Consider the following 19,741-nt stretch of genomic DNA (forward strand, 5'->3'; position numbering starts at 1 on the left):
TAGCCCAATACAAATCTTATCTAGCCCAAATACTTAGGGGCTAATGTGAAATTGCCCCCTCAAACTTTGTGAAGGTCAAAGTCTTTTTCAAATACAGCTCAAATCTTGAAACTTACTATATCGTTAGCCGACATAATGTGCTTCTAATTCTAAGAAACTTGTTTGTCAGACCGGTCGTATTAGTGAAGTTTGCCCCAAGAAAAGAAGGAAAATTACTTTTTAATAAATGTAATAGTCCATATCTCGGAAACCATAAAATAGCCGAAACGCTAAAAGTTGCTGACCCAATCAGCCCAAAGGAAGTACTATTCAGCCCAATAAAAATCTTATCTGGTCCAAACACTTGGGGGGATAATATGAAATTGGCTCCCAAACTTTGTATAGGTCTTACTCTTTTTCAAATACAGCCCAAATCTTGAAGCTTACTAGACTGCTAGCCGACACAAAGTACTGTCCATTCTGATAAATATATTTTTCAGAAACATCATATTAGCGAAGTTATCCCCGACAAAGAAGCAGGAAAATCACTTTTCGATAAATATAATAGTCCATATCTCGGAAACTATAATGGTCCAAACGTTAAAACTTGATGATCCAATCAGCCCAAACGAAATAATATACAGCCCAATAAAAATCTCGTCTGGCCAAAACACTTGGGGTGCTAATGTGAAGTTGCCCCCCCCCCTTCCGAAATTTGTGAAGCTGTAGCTTTGTTTCAAGAGTACCCGAAACACTAAAAGTTGCTATCACAAACAGCCCAAATGAAGTACTCCCTGGCCCAATAAAGATCTCGTGAGCCCAAACATTTGAGGGGCCAACTTCACACAGGTACTCAACGCGGGATATGAAAGTTTGCTGACTTGGGTCAAGCCGGGCTTCGTTTCCGGTGGAGAAAGTTCTATGGTACGGAGACTCTGTGAAAAGGGCCCCAATAATTTGACCTCGTGGGATTATTGTTAGCCCTGACATCCGTGGCGTTTTGCGTCAACCTATCGGAAAATTTGCGTTTTAATTTACCATAATCGGTATAGAAATTATAAATCCGTATCGTATTTTTTGCTCCTCGTTTCAATCCGAAGATGTTTCTATGACTGGTACGGAATGAGGTGCATTCTCATTTGAATGAGTAGCTTTCAATTACGGTATTACCAGATTGTTTGTGGTATTCCCGAGTCTTACCTGGTAGTTCTGTTTAGACTTCAGATTCGACAAGTACGTAAAATGGCAGAACGGAATTCTGCTGGAAGTGCAAAGAAATTAGTTAAATCAAAATCAGGACTGCGAATAGTGGCAACAAATGATATTTATAAAAGTCCTTTCGAATTATGTGAACCTCCTTGGACGCCTGATAATGAGGTAAATTATAATATTCTAAGTGGGCGGGTCAACATCAGATGATTTTGTTTGTAAACAATGAGGTCCGTCTCGCGTTCGGGAGACGACCCCAATAAGAATACTGGAATTATGTAAAACTGCAAGACGTATAGAATAACAAGATTAATGGAAATAAATTTGTATATGTATATTTGATGGTACTCTCTCTTGTACATTGTAAGAATTTTCTTGAAAGTATGCTCTAGAGATTAATGAAAATGAGATAGTCAGTGGGAACTAGTTCCGTATGTAGGCTATATATGTAAATAGTACCAGGTCAATGTCTTTTTCTTGGAAGAAGGTAAGAGGGCAAGGTAGCTCAGTGGTAGAGCGCTTTCTTCTCGTTTCTGTTTGGATGTCAGTCCAATTAAGTGTAGTAAACAACATTTGTCCTTGGGTTTCTTATGGTGCTCCCGTTTCCTCCCACATTGTAATTCCACCAATCCTTCCATCATTCATTTGCCTTAATCACTGCCTCCCATAGCCCAAAGGACATAATCATAGGGCGTTAAACTGAAAGACTTTTATTTAATTTTTCTTATTTCATATTTCTAAGTTTCCCCGGCAAATTTTTACTTTGACTCCAACTGTGACTTCAACCGATTCATGTGATCCGGTTCCCGGAGCAGTTTAGGAATCATTTCTAAACTGCTCCCGGAACCGGATCACATGAATCGATTACAATTACTAACACAGTGAAAGTAATGTACGATGTTAAGAATTATACTATAAGTACAAGGGCCACAATGTTACTAAACATCAATTCAGGTGAAGCGGTGACTATGAATTTTGAGATCTAAATGGGGGGCTACCGCCCCCCAAACCCCCCGCTCAAGTACCATAAAAACATCCAAAATAATAATAAATAATCACACCACTACTATAAAGCTAAGATAATTAGGGAAAAATTAAAAAAAAAAACACTCGTCTCTAATCATAAATCAGTGCATGACAAAGAAAAAAAAATTACATCTCAACAAGACAATAGGACAAGCAGCAGCAAACCAAATACTTTGCCTAATACTCAAATGCAAAACAAATCAAGAATAAAAATAATATGAATTAAAAAAAGAAAACACTCACCATTTCGCCATAGGAGAACACTCATGAATAGTGAACCCATAACTGCTGATTCCACACACGAAAAAATAAGATACCAAGAACACATGCACAATACTCAACATTACTGAAAAATGTTCCTCTCCGCACACACGTCGTTTTATTAAACCGAGCACACTTGCTATTATTACAAACAAGAAACCAATAAACGTCCACTTTTACAATACGTCGAAAATATCTTCACTTTACACCACAACTATGATAGGTTTTCTCTAACTCAATTCAACCAATTCAATTACGCGCTTCTCGCATGCCACAAACAGCAGCACACACATACATGCACACAGAACATGTGACTACTAACCAACTACCATATGACTACACAGACACCTAGTGGGAAAAATATGAACTAAGACGTCACACCAAAGGCACGAACAGGCACAAACAGTTCCAGGAAGTAACTGAACCTATAAGAACCGATTAAAGTCACAGTTGGAGTCAAAGTAAAGACTTACCGTTTCCCCATCTGAACATTGATATTCTTTCAATCTAATGGTTAAGGCAGTCACCAAACTTAGAAACTTTAGGGATTAGCTTACTTTCTCTTTAGGAAACGTGAGTAGTCAACATCGGAAATCGTTAAAATGGAAGAATTTCTTGCACATGATAGAAGTAAGTACCGGTAGCCTGTATGGAGAGGAGAAAATGAAGTGTAAATTTACGCAATGTCTCAGAGAACTACAGAGTGGTCCGGAAGTGGGCGTACCCAAGGACGCAAATACTGGGGGGCCCGGGCCTCCCCAAAGCTCATGTGGGCCCCCTATTGTATTTATAAACATACAATATTTGGCATAATTTGAATGCAATTTGCCTTAAAATCCTCATATATATATATATACCTTCTGTATCTGAATGGGCCCCCCAAATTTACAGAGAAATCGGCGCCCTTGGGCGTACCCCTAATTGACGTTTTCTGACGGTTTTAGGTTTTACCCACATTGCTTGGCATTGTCTGGTAACATTGTATGGTATCAAAGACATTGTTAAGATACAGCAGGATGGAGCACCAGCACACTTCGCGATTCACGTGCGCAGTTACCTGAATCAAACGTTTCTTAGGCGCTGGATTGGAAGAGATTGTGAATCTTCACCTCCTCCCTTTGCCTGGCCCCCAAGAAGTCCCGATCTAATAACACCAGACAATGCTCTGTGGGGTTTAATAAAGCAACAAGTAAGAAACACTCAATATCACACAACGTAGGAAGTACGAGCAGCTGTGGAACACGCCTTCAAGCTCGTGATCTCCGCAAAATATCTGCGAGAACTTGGCGCAGAATTCAGCTATGTTACGACATGGATGTTGATCATACCGATGTTTACAACTCTGAAGACACCATAACTAACATTATACTGTTGAAACTAAAGTGGGATACGCCTACTTCCGGACCACCCTGTATTACGGTTTCTATACCTTTTGCGAAAGGTTTGCATTGTTATTGGTTCTGAATTGGCGTCCATTTTCAGACCGATATTGTATGAAACTTGTACCAAGATTTTAAGGTTGAATCCCAGCCACTGTAATAGTATGTTCCAATTTTAACGCTTCCCATTGGAAAGCGAACCCAGGACCCCATGCATATAGGTGCAGTAGCCACTAGACCATCGGAGAGAGCTAAGATTTGTACTGATCGACACGAGATTACAGTGTCCTGGTACTGTGGAATTACGACGGTCATGCCTGTGAATATTTTTTTTTTATAAATTCACTAACAATTTACAGACACATATTGCACTACTGAACTTTCTATTTTTGGAAGATAGCTACAAGAGATTAAATGTTGCAGAAGGGAACCAGAAATAGGTAAACTTTACAGAAGAAATGTAAAGGTTTTCATTTTGTTCCAAGAATAAACACAGATTATTATAACTTATTGAATACTTTAAAGTACAATTTTCATTGGACTAAAGAAAAGCGTACAGTAATTCGTAACTTAATTATGGCTGCTTCGGAACTGTACAAACCTTAAGTAAGTAACGAAAGTGTAAAACTAGCATTGTCATCATTAATACCCTGAACTAACCTGTGTTTTCTCTAATCTCGCTGATGCGCTTGTTTACTGTAGTTGCGCTATCGCGCGGGTTAACCTGCTTCGCCCTGCCTTGATTTTGTTAGAGCATTCGTGCTTTTAGTGACCAGCTAGCACAGGTTTGTTCATCATGTTTTTGGCCTCTCGTTTTTAGTGTAGGTCTATATTTCCACACGGCACATGTTATATAACGGTGAGCCATACCAAAGTAAATTTGCAACAACGAATGTACCTCCCCAAAGATAGGATAATATGTGTCGGGGATATCTTTCTCGGAGAAGAGTCTGGAGAATGAGAAAAGTGTGGTTAAATTTGCTGATGTGGTGGGTTGTTGGAGGTAGAAGGTGACTTCAAGCCGTATAATGTCAGTGATTTGTTGGTGTGAAACGAAAGCCTGGTTAAGAGTTGTGCTAACATAGAAGCCTGAATAGTGAGTGGATTTAAGAATATGTTGATTTTAAAATATCGTTAAGATGGTAATAAGTTTTTGATACTTTCATGATGAAGCACTGGAAGGTTTAACTGACATCAGATATAGACCAAGTTTTACATCTGAGTTTCTGGCATTTTTTAGTGAAAGTGCGAGGGCCTTCGGAAAGCTATTAGAGATTTAGAAATTAGCTTATTTTCTCTGAAGTAAACATGAGTGGTCAACATCGGCAGTCATTAATAAGGAAGAAATTTTTGCAGACAATAGAAATAAGTATCGGTAGCCTATATGGAGAGTGGTTTGAGTGAAGTTGTGCGTATGGGATAAGAAAAATTCAGTAGTATGTATAGGGAAGGGAATAAAAGATGGTAATGAGTGAAAAAGTTTGTACTAAAGGATTTTACAGTATATGGTTTTATGTTTTTCGTGAGGTTCTTTGCATTACTGAATTGTCTACTCCTGGATAATTCCCATTTAGATAGTGGTTAAAAAAAAAAAAAAAAAGATTAAAGTAATTGTGAACAGACGAAGTGATGGAACAAATACAGATTCCTCGAATGGCCAGACATAAAGTAGAGAAATTTAATACGGTGAGGGTAGAGCTCTTGAAATGGAGGTATTGCATATTGCTTTTAGGTTCAATGTGTTTTTAGTCCTGTACGCTCATTTTATCTCTGATGTCTACATCAGTAAAGATAATTGTGGTTTATTTACAAAGTTAGTGACATAGTAAGACTCGTTGTTTCCAATATTGGTAGTCCTACGAAAAACATCTCAGCCTTCTACGACTAATCTCCCAAACATTATTTTCTATCCATTATTTTTGCCTTACCGAATCTCTGCCTCCTAATACCATCCTAGCGTTCATATATATAATTTCGTCATACAACAATATCACACTCTTCCGCATGGTAATTGTCCTTGAAGGATTCTTAAATATACGCCTTGAACCTCAAACATCTAATACATAATTCCTAATACAATTGGCAGTTATTCACAACCATTAACAGTTTAACATTTGAACATAACCACTACCTTCAAATTAAGAGCACTGCCGTAGACATTCGCATAGCCGTCTCAGGCACTAAACGTATTCATGGCACTAAACGTTTAATTTTTCCTCTCACTTCGTAGTTGTCATTTTCCTAATATGGATCCACGATCAACAGCTCTAGAGCTGTTCTAGCAGTCTCCGAACAACAGGTTTCCAGCCAAATTCACCTTCAGAGGCGTTTTACAAGTATTCAGTTACGTTCTTTGGTGTTGATTTCAAAGTTGAGATATCAAATGAGTATATCAAACCTATTGACAGCGTACTAGACCATCTACCCTTACCACATAAAGTATTCCCTACCCCGTGCCTTAACCTCTCAGGACACTTGTATGTGTTCTATCAAATCATCCTGTATCAACTACCTCAAAATCCTCTTGCCAGCCTTTCCAAACTGGGATATCTTTTAGCTTTACTATAAGCAAATAGTTCAGTTGTGAAGAGAAATAATAAATAATAAAATAAAAAACCTCTTCTTCAAACTTCTTTACTGAAGACCGACCCGGCCTTTATTTCCGAAAGAATTAATGAAATTTCTCATATTCACCCAAACAAATAGGTTTTCTCGACCGTCGGAAAATCATTTACCGAAGGCCCCCAATTTTCACACCTTTATTACGTAAATTAGTCTTTCAAAATAGCTTGCACCTACACCGAAGAGAAGAACTATCAGAAATCTAGCTATAAAACTTACACTATTTTTCGGTATTAGTTTGTCCGTCCAACTCCCCATCATAAAGCTAATACTTACTTTCTACCATTCCAGTAGTTGCCATTCTTCCAACCTCATTTGCAACCCAAACTTCACCCACTGTTCAGGCTTTTATGTTAGCAAAACTACTTGGTATTACCATTATCATTTATTACTTCGAAAATCTAGTCTAATTATTTCGTTTTCTTTTATTGTTACAGAGTTCACACTGTACATATTGCAAATCCAGATTTGACTTCATGAACCGAAGGGTAAGTGTGGGATATGAAACTGCCAAATAAATAACAGTGAAAATATTCTGGTTCAGATATTTCATTTAAATATTTAGTGACGTCGCCAGGCCATTTCTGAGAATTCTCAGAACACCTTAAATAAAATTAGAACTTCCTCAGTAACACAGTAAGAACTCTGACTTCAAAACAATTTTTTTATAAAAAAAAAAGAAAAGTTGTTTATTTAATTTACCAATATTATTTATTTTTGTGTGTGTTAAGGTAGCCTCCCCCTTTCTTTTTTCTTTCTTTCTTTCTTTAAGGAGAGTAAAATATATTGTTAGTCAAAAGTCAACGAATTACGAGTTGAGAATGAAAATGGCACGTTTAGATCATTTATCAGATTCCGTTATACTGGTTAGTTAAATTTAAAAATTTATTCATATATGTATGTCTGTGGAGAACGCCTATTAAATCTAATAGGTACCAGAGAAATCCGGGGTGGGCCCAAGTCGGTACTGCTGTCTTGCAGTTAGCGGACGGATCCAGCGAGACTAAGGGAGGATTACCCTGACAGAAAATCACTGGTCCTTCAGATTGGAGGTTTGGCATGACGTTAACACCCTTACACTGTAAAAAGAAACTATGTTTGTGAAGCCTCATGAATTGTCTCTGAAGACGAATGGAACACAGGGATATCAGAATTGGCAAGGTTAAAGGAAGAGTGTGAAGAATTCAAGTATTATAATAGCTACGTGGATTGCAGAGACAATGAAACAACCAGCAAGAACGCAAGAGATAGCGATCCAGATGTTAGAAATAAAATAGACTTAAGAGGCCTCATCCCGACGAAATTAAAATACCGCTAATTTTACAGTAATTATGTGATATCTTCAAATGGATAAAAGATAATCGAAATATGGAACAAGAGCGCCCTAGACAATGTCATGTTACATGAGATACCGTTATCACGACTCACTTATCTGCTTTCGACTTCGAGCCATTGTGAAAATTGGCATTTATTTTCGCGTTTGTAAACGGCTGAAAACGGAAAGCCACTAGATGACTTGTGACAGCGGTACCTCACGCAAAATAATATTGTCTAGGGCGCTCTTGTTCCACATTTCAATTATCTTTTATCTATTTGAAGGTATCACATAATACTGTAAAATTAGCGGTATTTTAATTTCGCCGGAATGAGGTCTCTTAATAGCTTTACATGAAACACGCTGGCAAGATAAAATATATAAAATGGAGTACATGGTAATATATTGTAGACCTGAAGACAATACCGATCAGTTTGGAACTGGGTTAATAATGACAAAAAATGTGTGAGAGAGAATATTATAGAATACGAACCAATAAGTAACGGGATAGGTTAAGTTCGACTGAAAGGAAAATTCAAAAATTTAACGGTTATAACAGTCCGCGCCCTAACAGAAGAGAAGGGAAAAGAACAAAAATAAATTTTTATGATGAATTTGAAGTAGTTTACAAAAGTTACCCAAATATGATGTAACTACAGTGATGAAAGATTTGAATGCAAAAATCGGTAAAGAGAATTACGTTAAAAATGTAGCTGGAAAACATACTGTACATTATGAAACAAAGAAGATGGAAGTCATTTAATCCAATTTGCAGAAAGTAATAATATAGTTATCATAAGTACAACATTCCCACACAAAAGATATACTTAGAAATGTGGAAAATATAGGATCTGGCGAGATTAATCAAATTGAATATGTGTTGATGGCAAGTAGAAATGCAACTCGTAACTGCAAGGAATCCAAACGTGATTCTGACTCCTTCCTGGTAAAACTAAGGAGAGAATAACAACATTAAGAAGAACAAATAACATACGAAGCAAGAAATGGAACATAGGTAAACTTAGGCAAAAAGACGTAGAATCAGAATATCAGAAATGCTTACGCGAGAGAATGAATGCAGAACCAAAAAATGTGGAAGAAACAACAGAAACTGGAGATGGGGAGGTTGAATGGAACCAATTAGAGAGTCATATGTCAGTTAGCTCTTAAAAAAAAAAAAAAAAAAAAAAAAAAAAAAAAGTGACTTGAAACGGTTTAACCAAAAAAGATAAGGACTGGTTCGATGAGGAATGTTTCTTAGTATACGGGAGAAAAATAAGGCAAGAGAGAAAATGTTATTGAAAGAATCAAGAGCAAATTTTAAGCACTACCAGAAATCGATGAAAAAGCAAATTAATTATGTAAATAGAAGAAAAAGGAATACAGGCGAAAGAGATTGACAATTTAGACAAACAGAATGAAAGAAGGTAGTTTTACCGAGCTATAAAGAAAATCAACTCATTCCAATCCAGGGTAGATAACTGTAAGACAAAATATGGGCAAATAATAGCATACGAAAGGCAGATTTTACAGAGATGGGAAGAACGCTTCAGAGAATTACTGAGCAGCAACCAAGAAAAGGACAGAAGCGTGGAGATCGATGCAATACAAGAAAGAATAGATCAACTGGAAGAAGGAAGAAAAGGAAGTCATACTCATTTACCTGCTCTTGAGGAAATGAAAGTGATTGAAAAAATGAGAAATAATAAAAACTCCTGGAAACGATAACATCGGAATTAAATCATAAAACACGGAAGAGAAACGACAATAAAAGCTATAACAGAACCGATCCAATACATATGAATAAAGGAGAAAATGCCAAGCAGCTGTAATCTTGGGATTACATGTTCACTATGGAAAACGGAGGAAAAGTTAGACCGTCGAAATTATAAGCATATCACTATCCTAATCATAGCGTACAAAATTTCCGCTAATATTCTGAACAAGAGACTCAGAGAAATAGTGGAAACAGTGATAAGTGAATACCAGTATAATTTAAAGCAAATAAAAGTGCACTAGATCAAATATTCATCATAAGACAGAATCTGAGAAACACATCGTGCACAGCTTGGAATTATATATTTCGTTATAGATTTTAAGAAGCCCTTGACAGTATTATTAGGGGAAAGTTATAGGAAGCACTACATCAATTTGGAGTTATGTAGATTAATTACAATGATCATGAACAATACAGAAGACAGGGTAAAAATAAACAACAGACTAAGTACACATTTAATTTCAACAAAGGAGTTAAACAAGGAGATGTCCTATCAACGAATCTTTTTATTTTTGCTCTGCACTATGCAGTAAAGGATGTTGACCAGAGAGGTACCATATTCGCTAAATCCAGTGAAATACATGTGTATGCGGACGATATTGCTATTATTGTTAGATTAGCACAAGTACATAAAGAACTGACGGAGAAAAGCAAGGGAAATAAGTCTTGAAGTGAATGAGATGAAAACTGAATATATGGAAGTAACAAAAATCAGAAGAGAGAAAAACACAAGAGACTTGATAATTGAGAACAAAAGATTTGAGGGGGTAGATAGATAGCTTTGCATATCTGGGGAACGTTATGAACATTGCAAATTTTAAAATCACCTACCAATAGCACGCTATAGCACGTTCTAGGTGTGACTATCCCATATAATGCACAACCGCAATCGTCGTACTCATTTTGACAGCACAAGCAAAACAATGTCAGGTGAAATGTGGTCACACATGTGGTGAATGGTTCTTGTAGGTGCCTTGTCGTGGGTTTTTAAGGCTGTGAGGTCATGTGATCAGTTCATCAATTTCACGGAATCATGGCGACCAATCCAATTCCCTAAGTGTTGTGCACCGAGCAATTGATACACGTCAATGGAATAGTGTGAAGGGGCCCCGTCGGGTTGAAAATAAAAAAGGAAAGTTGCCGTCTGGGTTCAGAAGAGAAGGAAACACATGTTCTTGCAGGAGCATCAGACCATTGCACTGTTAAAGTAGTGTCAATGAAAAATGGATCAATGATGCGGGTGTTGTACATGCCACACCACACCAATATCTTTGCAGAAACTATGTTCCTTACTATCACACCAGTACCGATAATTATGCCGAATGACCTTCCCATTCAAATATAAACAGGTGTAGTCACTGAACAGTATGCCACGTGTAAACGAGGGATCCAGCTTGTGCTGGTTCGTAGCTCACGTGCAGAACACTACCCGTCAATCTGGCTTATCCTTCTTTAGTTTATGGTGCATATGCAGCTTATCAGGATGCCAGTGTTTGGTATGCAATATCCGGATAATGAAGGATTGGCTGATATCACTTTCCAGTGAGAGATGACAAATACTTCATTTTGGTCACTTGTTAAATGGTGCTAGAACCGTCGTTTCCTCTCTTCATTGGTGTCAGTCTTTGTTCGCCAACTACGTGCCCAATCTTTCATTATGGCAGTTTTTCAAAATTTGGTGATCACATATACGCGACTGTGATGTGCGATACTGATATCTGTCTGAGTGGCGTCTATTGTAGTTCTCTGTAATGTCTTTGGAACAGTAATCTCCGGATTTCAATCTTCTGTTCCTTTGTCAGAAGCATCTAAGGCCAGATGTAACGATGAGAGATCCTGTCAGTGACAATGAGGCCTTTCGAAGTTTCAGTGTTTATAACGTGCGAACCATACAAAGTATGAAGGAAGGCATTATTAAACCATTAACAAAAAAATAAAAATATGTATCACACTCTCAAGAGCAATATATAATACTTCATACACAGAGGTACATGTACACTTGAAACAAACAAGATACAAAACGAAACCTCGCAACTTCTCAGACTTCCACAATGCTAGTTCCTACCCAGATTTGAAACCAGTCCAATCGCAGCTTTGTTAATATTTTTAATGCCTAAAAGTGTGAAGAAAGCACACTTTGTATTTCTACTCACTATGGACCAGTGATAACTATAGTAGTGACATTTAAAAATAACACGATGAAGATAAACTGAGAAGATTTGAGAGAAGCATAATGATAAGAATATATAAACGAATAAAAGAATGAGATTAGTGAAGAATAAGGAATAATAACGAAATTGTGGAAAAGAAAGATATAATGAGATTTATAAATGCAGAAAGACTTAGTTGGTTAGAACGTGTAATACAGATGGAAGTGTAGAATGCCGAAAAAAGTGCTGAGAGAGAAGGGAAGATCATAACTATGAGAGAAGGGAAAATCATAACTATGATGGTTGGATGACTTAAGGAATATAGCAATCCAATCATGGAAAAGAAAGAATCAAGATCGGAAAAAATGGAAGTGTGTTGTAGAGGAAGCCAAGATCCATATGGCTGTAGAGCTAGCTGACTGGTGAGGTAAGGTAAGGGTAAACATTTTATCAAAATATTACATCTAGTTGCTCGTACTCTGTTATAGTGTAATGTATTCAAATTTTGCCTCATTATTATATTTTCCAGCATCACTGTAGACGATGCGGAAGAATCTACTGTAAGACATGCTGTGAGACAAAAGTAAATCTTCCAAGGATGTGCTTTGTTGATCCTGTTCGCGTCTGCGACAATTGTGCCGATGTTACTAGGAAGGAGAATGAATTTTATGAAAAGCATCTGAAAACGCTAATAAATGGTATGTTGTAATTATTCAGTATGACACACTTCAACTTAACTTTTTGAATTTCTTTAGTTATTCGTTATAGAACCCAATCATTTCAAAATATTTATGCGCTAGTAATCACGACATAAAAGGTATATAGGATCTACATAAATCAGCATTACTAATAGAAAGAAATGTATTCGAATCATCGTACAAAATCCTGAACAGAACATTGATAAGCATAATTTGAATAAGGATTGGGATGGACGTTACAATACATAGCTTTTAAAATAAAAATAACCAGTTTTAGTTATGAATTAAGACCACACTTTTTTTTTTTTTTTTTTTTTCATATTTGCGTCAGTTTTTCAGTCACAAATGTATGTAACTTTGTACCAGTATTCGCAGTCAATAAGTTCCATCAACATATATAAAGTTGAAGATAGCAGCAGTGACAGATAATTGTCATATTTAATTTAGTGAATGTTTTTAGTTTTTTGTACCACAGTCAGCTTGTTTTTGCAAATTTTTAGTTTTATGTCCCACTGTTATGCTCTGTAGGCTAAAAGAGACGGGTGATTAAAGTGAATGATTATGAAAGCATTGGTGGAATTAAAATGTTGAAGGAAATGGGAGGACCCTGGGAAAACCTATTGATACAGTGGTGTCGACTATAAATTAACATGACCTGGGATCGAACCAGGAACCCTTCGCACAAGTGGTGAGCACTCCTTACCACTGAGCCACAGAACAATTTGTAAAAGTACTATTGTGTGTAAGAATAAATATTTTTGTGTTTACAGTTTCAACATCTAGCGAATTGGCATGTATACATTCTAAGTCTTTAGTGTTTAAGTAATTAGAGGAATTATTTTTTAAACTTCGAAGAAGGATTTTTTTTTTTTTTTTTTTTAGTTTACTAATCTGGATATCTTAAGCTCGTATGCTTGGATTACACGTATATAAAGCATGGTTATAGACGATACTAGAATATATTAAGACATAAATGAAAGTACAAACTGCTTCGAAAGAACTGTTGGTCTTATTCCCTATATACAATTATTTCTTATGTTAATTAAATGAATTGACGGACGAAATTAAGTAATTAATTCTTGACATATTTTTATGGTGACCAAATCTTTCAATTGACCTGTATATTTCCGACAAAATATTCTATTGTCCTTTTCCAGTAGTGGAAAAGAAAACATATTATTATCCTATGTAAAAAGTCGTTCTCATACTGTGATGTTGTTACTCCAGTGGAAATGATGAAATCAGTTTGAAATTCAAGATACCAATACGTAGTTTAAATTGATATCTCCGTTATTGCAAGTATATTTTGGTATTTTAAAGTTCAAAATAATTTCATTATGTCCACTAAAGATACAACATCATAGTAAGAGATGTTTTGCGTAGGATGATAAAGCCTGTTTTTCTTCTACCGAGGAAGGACAAGCAAATATTTTGTCTGAAACATACAGACTGGTTGAGAAGTTTCGAACTCCATTGATCGCCATAAAAATAGGTTAGTAAATATGCTTATAATACTAAAATACTGACCTTAAGTTCTAGAACCAATTATAATTCTTGAGAGATCAGGATTTTCATTAGCACAAGATTCGTCATTAAGGTATTCATTTATTGCTTTTTTTTTATTATTATTAATTATCGGGTTATTAGCTGTTGTTTGTTTCTGTTAGTCATAAGGATTTCCAGTGGAGCTATTCTATTTTTTTAACAACTGGTTCTCTCTCTCTCTCTATTTTATATATACACAGGGTGTTCCAGAGCGACCCAGGCACTATCTTTTGCTTGAGAACGGTACATGCTATCAAGTTGAAATAAAAAATTGCATCACAAATGTGGGTCCAAAGAATCTGTAGAAATTACAAAATCCCGAAAGCTCCCCTTCGTGGTGTAATGGGGTGGAGGGGGGCATGCCCCATTCTTTTGATTTTCAAATGGGAACGATATGTTTCGAATGCACATTCAAAAAGGTAGGGGGGGGGGGGAATAAGATTGCCCTATGAAACATTTATCCGTACTACCTACCGTTTTCCGTGTAGAGCTCCTTCGTGGCTAAGCGGTTAGCATGCGCGCCTTTGGCGCGGGAGACCCGGGTTCGATTCCCGGCGGGAGCTCATGTGGTTCGGATTCCACGTTAATCAGTAGGTCCACGTCTCATATAGCCTCGCTGCTGAACGGGACGTAAAACTCAAAAATCAAAAATCAATTGTTTTCCGTGTACCAATTGTTAAAAAAAAAAAAAAAAAAAAAAAATGAAGGTGCGCGAAATAGAGTATACGGAGTTTACTAATTAAGATAATGTAAGCACCGTCACAGTTTCGGGAAGTGCAAGACACACGCTTTCCAATGATATGCCACATGGTGACTCAGGGTCTAAAAAAAGAAGAAACTGCGTGATCCAAAAAAAAGGGGGTCTAAAATAAGGTCAGAACTCGAAAATTTCAAATGGAAAGGGGGGTCGAGTAATACCTCGTTGCAAAAGTCTCTGCAAATGTTAAAAGAATTCGAACATGATTTTGGAATCCACTAACCACTTTCAACATGGCAACTATAAACAGTATCGAAACCCTGGATTTCTGGTTCGTCATGAAAAAATAAAACTTACTAGTAAAGTTACCCACTTGACAAAAAAAAAAAAAAAAAAAAAAAAAAAAAAAAAAAAAAAAAAAAAGCGGGCATGTAATAGTACCACAAAGAAGCAAGGTCCATTTGACTGCCCGTAAGCTTTCCACACTGCCCGGTTCAACGCAAGTTATGTCGCCGCACAGTTGGAGGTGTACCTAGCTCTTCTGCCAGTTCTAGTGTGCTTCCACTGATAACATGAATACGCCACCCCAATCTTGGTCTCATTCACCGTTGTTTGTTGCAAGACGTTGTGTCGTCGAAGGGATTGTGTGAAAAGTCTGAATTTGTTAATGTACATTCCTCGTGGTCATGTGTATTTCTGTCAATTACTTCGCATTGGCAAATCGTGGCATGTAAGTTGAAATGCCTTTCACAAACGAAGAAGCATTTGATATGCAAATGGTGTTGGGTAAGTGCCAACGAAATAGTTCCTCTGCTGCTCGTGTGTATGCTGCTAAGTATCCCGATCGGGAATGTCGTTCAAGACATGTGTTTCGCAACCTTGCCGAACGTCTAGGCAGAAGTGGAAATGTTCAGCCTTCTAGCAGTCACAGGAATGGACGCATAACTCGGCTTGTTCGAGATAATAAGTCTGCTGACGGTGCTTACTGTGACTGTGCTTACATTATCTTAATTAGTAAACTCCGTATACTCTATTTCGCGCACCTTCATTTTTTTGAAAAAAACAATTGGTACACGGAAAACGGCAGGTAGTACGGACAGATGTTTCGAAGGGCAATCTTAGTTTTTCCTCGCCTTTTCGAATGTGCATTTGAAACATATCGTTCCCATTTGAAAATCGCAAGAACGAGGCATGTCCCTCCCCCCATTACACCACGAAGGGGGGCTTTCGGGATTTGTAAATAATTTCTACGGATTCTTTGGACCCACATTTGTGATGCAATTTTTTATTTCAACTTGATAGCATGTACTGTTCTCGAGAAAAAGATAGTGTCTGGGTCGCTATGAGTGATACTAGATGGATAGTTATAACCTCTTAGGAAACAACTATACAAAGTAGACAAAACCAAAGCTTTTAGTGGATATCACGTGACAAATAGCGACCTACATAGCATCCTAATGCAAGGTGGTGTGACGAAATTATGTAGCACTGAGAATATATTGGAAACGAATTTTCCTAGATGATTGTCAAAAATACTGGGAAAACCTTCATCCATCAATGTATCGACAGTTGTTGATAATGATATGTATGTGTTTCAAATATAAATAACACTGGCCACTTCACTCATAACCCCACTTCTCATTCTTGACAGTTGAGCACTTGAGATTAAGAAATAACAGTGTCGCGCCGCAGAAGATCAGTATCCGGGGCGAGAGTATACGACGGCGCCCCTGTACGTACTGTATGAGTAAGGTCGACAGACCAGCGGCGAAGCGCCACCATAGTTGGCGCAAAGCATAAAATTTTCAAAAATGAACCCTGCTTTTCCTTGGTTTTGAGCACTTTTTAATACTTTTTTCCTTCTATATTATATATATGCACATGCATTTTCCTCACACGGGTAACATTATAGGACCATTTCCTAAAGCAGGAAGAAGTACATATTAGTATTAGTTCAAGTAATTTTTCCTCTCTTTTTTTCTTTCCTTTTCTTTTTTCTCCCGAATTTTGCGCCTCCTTACTTTCTGCGCCCGTTGCCGTCGAACCGCTCGTCCCCAACGGCACGGCACTAAGAAATAAACGCTTATATCTTGTTGTAATCTAAAAGCAAATATAAAATAAAATTTACCGTTCTCCACCCCGCCGTTAATCTTCTGGTATGTACAGAGCAAAGTGAGGTTCTTTATGTAGCTCAATTCTTTTGGACTGTGAAAAATTTGTATCCAACAAACTCTCCCTTCCAGCTGCCTATGTGTGTGTGTGTGTGTGTGAGAGAGAGAGAGAGAGAGAGAGTTTATGACTCGGTATAACAAACGGTTCTGTGAATTTGAAATATTATAACAATCGGTTCTCGCGAACCGGTGCGAACTGTCTGAATACCACCACTGAGTATTTCATAACACAAAAGCAGGTATAGATAGGATGAAGCAGGAGTGTGAAGTCGTTTCCGTAAAGCAAATAAGTATGGTTTTATTAGTGGTTGCGGCTATGTTGTATTTAGTTACGATAAATAATCTTAAGGTTCCTTAAACTTCTTTCTTTCTTCTTTTATAGGTGCTACATTTCAGCTGAGCTCACCAGAGATGTCCAATATGGAAATATCTAGTTATTACATTTGTAAATTGTCTCCAGATCATAGGTGAGTTTAGTTATATTTTGATTTCTTTCGTCCTTAGATGAAACATGTTACACAGAACAGACATTGTAGATAGATTGTTATCATAAGCAAGAATGTTAAGTTAGCTCTTTTATCGATACAGTGGTTATACAGTACATACAGTAATTACAGTACCGTACGTAAGGCTACTTACATTTAATGTTTCTGAAGAACCTGCTCGTACACTAAATTACACTGTTCTTGTAACTCACACTAGAACGTAACTTGTATAGGCCTAAGGGAAAATAAAGACACACCAAAGTCATTGCCTCGGTCCGCCGACGGACAACCAACCCTATTTGTCTATCGCTACGCTAAGACAAAATGTAAAAAGCTTCCAGGGACCGCGTTCGGATTATCGACGTCCTACTGTATTTACAGATCAAATGTATTTTGAGGAATTGTAATTTTCCAGCTTAATGAAATAGGGAAGCAGTCGAATATCGCGCGGATACATTTACTTTCAGTTAATCAATTAATTGACTTACGAAGATACGTCGTAATTAAACATTTGTTAAAATTATTTTAATTCTATACTCTAGTAGCACATATGAAACAACATGAAAAATAAAAATAAAATTTCGTGGAAGGGCCACAGAGTCAGGTTTATAGATACACTGAATTATGCAAGACTTCTAAAATTTCGGCATCGTAACAGTTCCTTCCTTATATTATCCTAGGGTTGTCAACTTTCTTTTGTATAAAGAAGGGAAACTTTGTTGCTACTTACGGCATTATTATTATTATTATTATTATTATTATTATTATTATTATTATCAATAATAATAATAATAATAATAATAATAATAATAATAATAATAATAATAATGAATGCTGGGATCTAAATCATTGTAGCACACAAAACGCTATAAAGTGATTGCATAATGTTCAGAGATTTCAAAATACCTCAAGGGATTTGATATTTGTAAAAGAATATTACTATGTAAGAAATCGGTTTGTCATAGTGTACACGCATTTCCGTTCATTTTCCATTCCTCACTCAAAAGCTGTAGTAAGATGAGTGAATATTTGTAAATAAAAGTTATTTAAGTCTTCGGATATGTTGAGTAGAAAATCATTGAGTTTCATTTTTAGACAGATTAGTATTTTACATCCTGAGGATCACACTAACTCGCTAATCTCAACAGCACTGGAGTTAGTCTATCGGGCAAGGGTGATATCCATAATTACTCTCATACAAATACCTGGGTAACCGATTTTTGATTAACCATATCTTTGGATTAGCTGGTTAGATCACATCCATACGACAGCGATTCCTTCCTAACATGCTGACCAAAATTAATGATTATCTATCAAATAATTACTGAGATTTTCTGTCTCTCGGAGACATACATGGACAGAGTGTTTGGGGCTTTCAGTTTCTATACACAGTGTATCCGGTGCATATTGAAATCTAATTTATTTGTGACCTTTTTGTACACTCCCGTACGATATTACTGTCTGCAATGATAATTTACTCAAACTTTTCGTTGGAGACTGTTCAAGCAATACACTTACTACATTCAGTTTCCCTTCTATCAGTACTGAAGAACGCGTACTCTTTTTCTTTTCAACAATATTCACAGTCTCTCGAAAGCAACTAATGTTTTGCGTTATTGTTGAGTTGTTAGCACAGGTGCACCTGAAAATCTAAACCGAAATTGTTCTTTAATGTAGTCATATGATTTACTTCCGAAGTACACCTCGACAATAAATACTCGATGTGCTATAGAAAACGGCATCATTATTCACAAGCAATACACCACACGACAACACATGTTCTGTAATGAAAATGACAATGTGATCTGAAAAAACTGCTGAAGAAACAGATTATTCTATACTGCACGCTGACGCCGCCCACTGCCAGGTTAATTAACTATGTAGTCAGCACCTAGACTAACTTTCAAAAATTCCTAAGCTATGGATACTCAAAATAATGTGTGTGATAAAATGATCGCAGTGTAATATTGTATAAAATAGTAAAAGTTATTCACATATCGTCCAGCAGGTCATAGTACTATAGGTAGAAACGTGAAATTTTGGACATGACTCCCTTTGTCACTAATGCAAGGGATAAGGAAGAATTGTAGGAAATACATATCCTAGAAGGGAGAGGATTTCGAAGTTTTTGCCAAGAATAATATTCTGAAAGCAGAGAGATGAAATTCGATATACAAACTCTTCGTTACGAATAAAGAAATATATATATTTCAACGTTTTTGAAAATTTATCGCCTAAAGGAAAACGGGTGTATTTTCCCAACTACAATGAATATTTCCTCAATACGCGCACACAAGAGGGAAAGTTTTCGACAAGAGGGGAATGAATTGCGAAAGAAAAGAGACAGTTTTCGAACAGATTACGAACGGTGAAGAAAAGATAAGAAGGACCAATTCTAGAATTCCATTGATATCACCGTCGCCAAAA

At 36.8% G+C, this 19,741-nt stretch overlaps 1 protein-coding gene across 3 annotated transcripts in view; it reads left to right on the forward strand.

Annotated features, from left to right (window-relative positions):
* The first annotated feature begins 1,174 nt into the window (after positions 1 to 1,174).
* The window catches only part of LOC145662587 (zinc finger FYVE domain-containing protein 21-like), a 49,054-nt gene continuing 30,487 nt past the window's right edge, over positions 1,175 to 19,741 (forward strand). Inside the window, exons 1-4 of one of the 3 annotated variants that reach the window (XM_081728302.1) lie at positions 1,177 to 1,356; positions 6,914 to 6,964; positions 12,248 to 12,416; positions 17,212 to 17,296. In XM_081728302.1, coding sequence (XP_081584428.1) covers positions 1,222 to 1,356; positions 6,914 to 6,964; positions 12,248 to 12,416; positions 17,212 to 17,296 — 440 coding nt within the window. In that variant the 5' untranslated portion in view covers positions 1,177 to 1,221. Of the gene's footprint in view, positions 1,357 to 6,913; positions 6,965 to 12,247; positions 12,417 to 17,211; positions 17,297 to 19,741 lie in introns of all 3 variants that reach the window. The other 2 variants (XM_081728303.1, XM_081728304.1) reach the window with 2 other exon arrangements.

Source organism: Thermobia domestica, chromosome 10 (genome assembly GCF_964235325.1).
Source record: "Thermobia domestica chromosome 10, izTheDome1.hap1.1, whole genome shotgun sequence".
Classification (NCBI taxonomy): Eukaryota; Metazoa; Arthropoda; class Insecta; order Zygentoma; family Lepismatidae; genus Thermobia; species Thermobia domestica.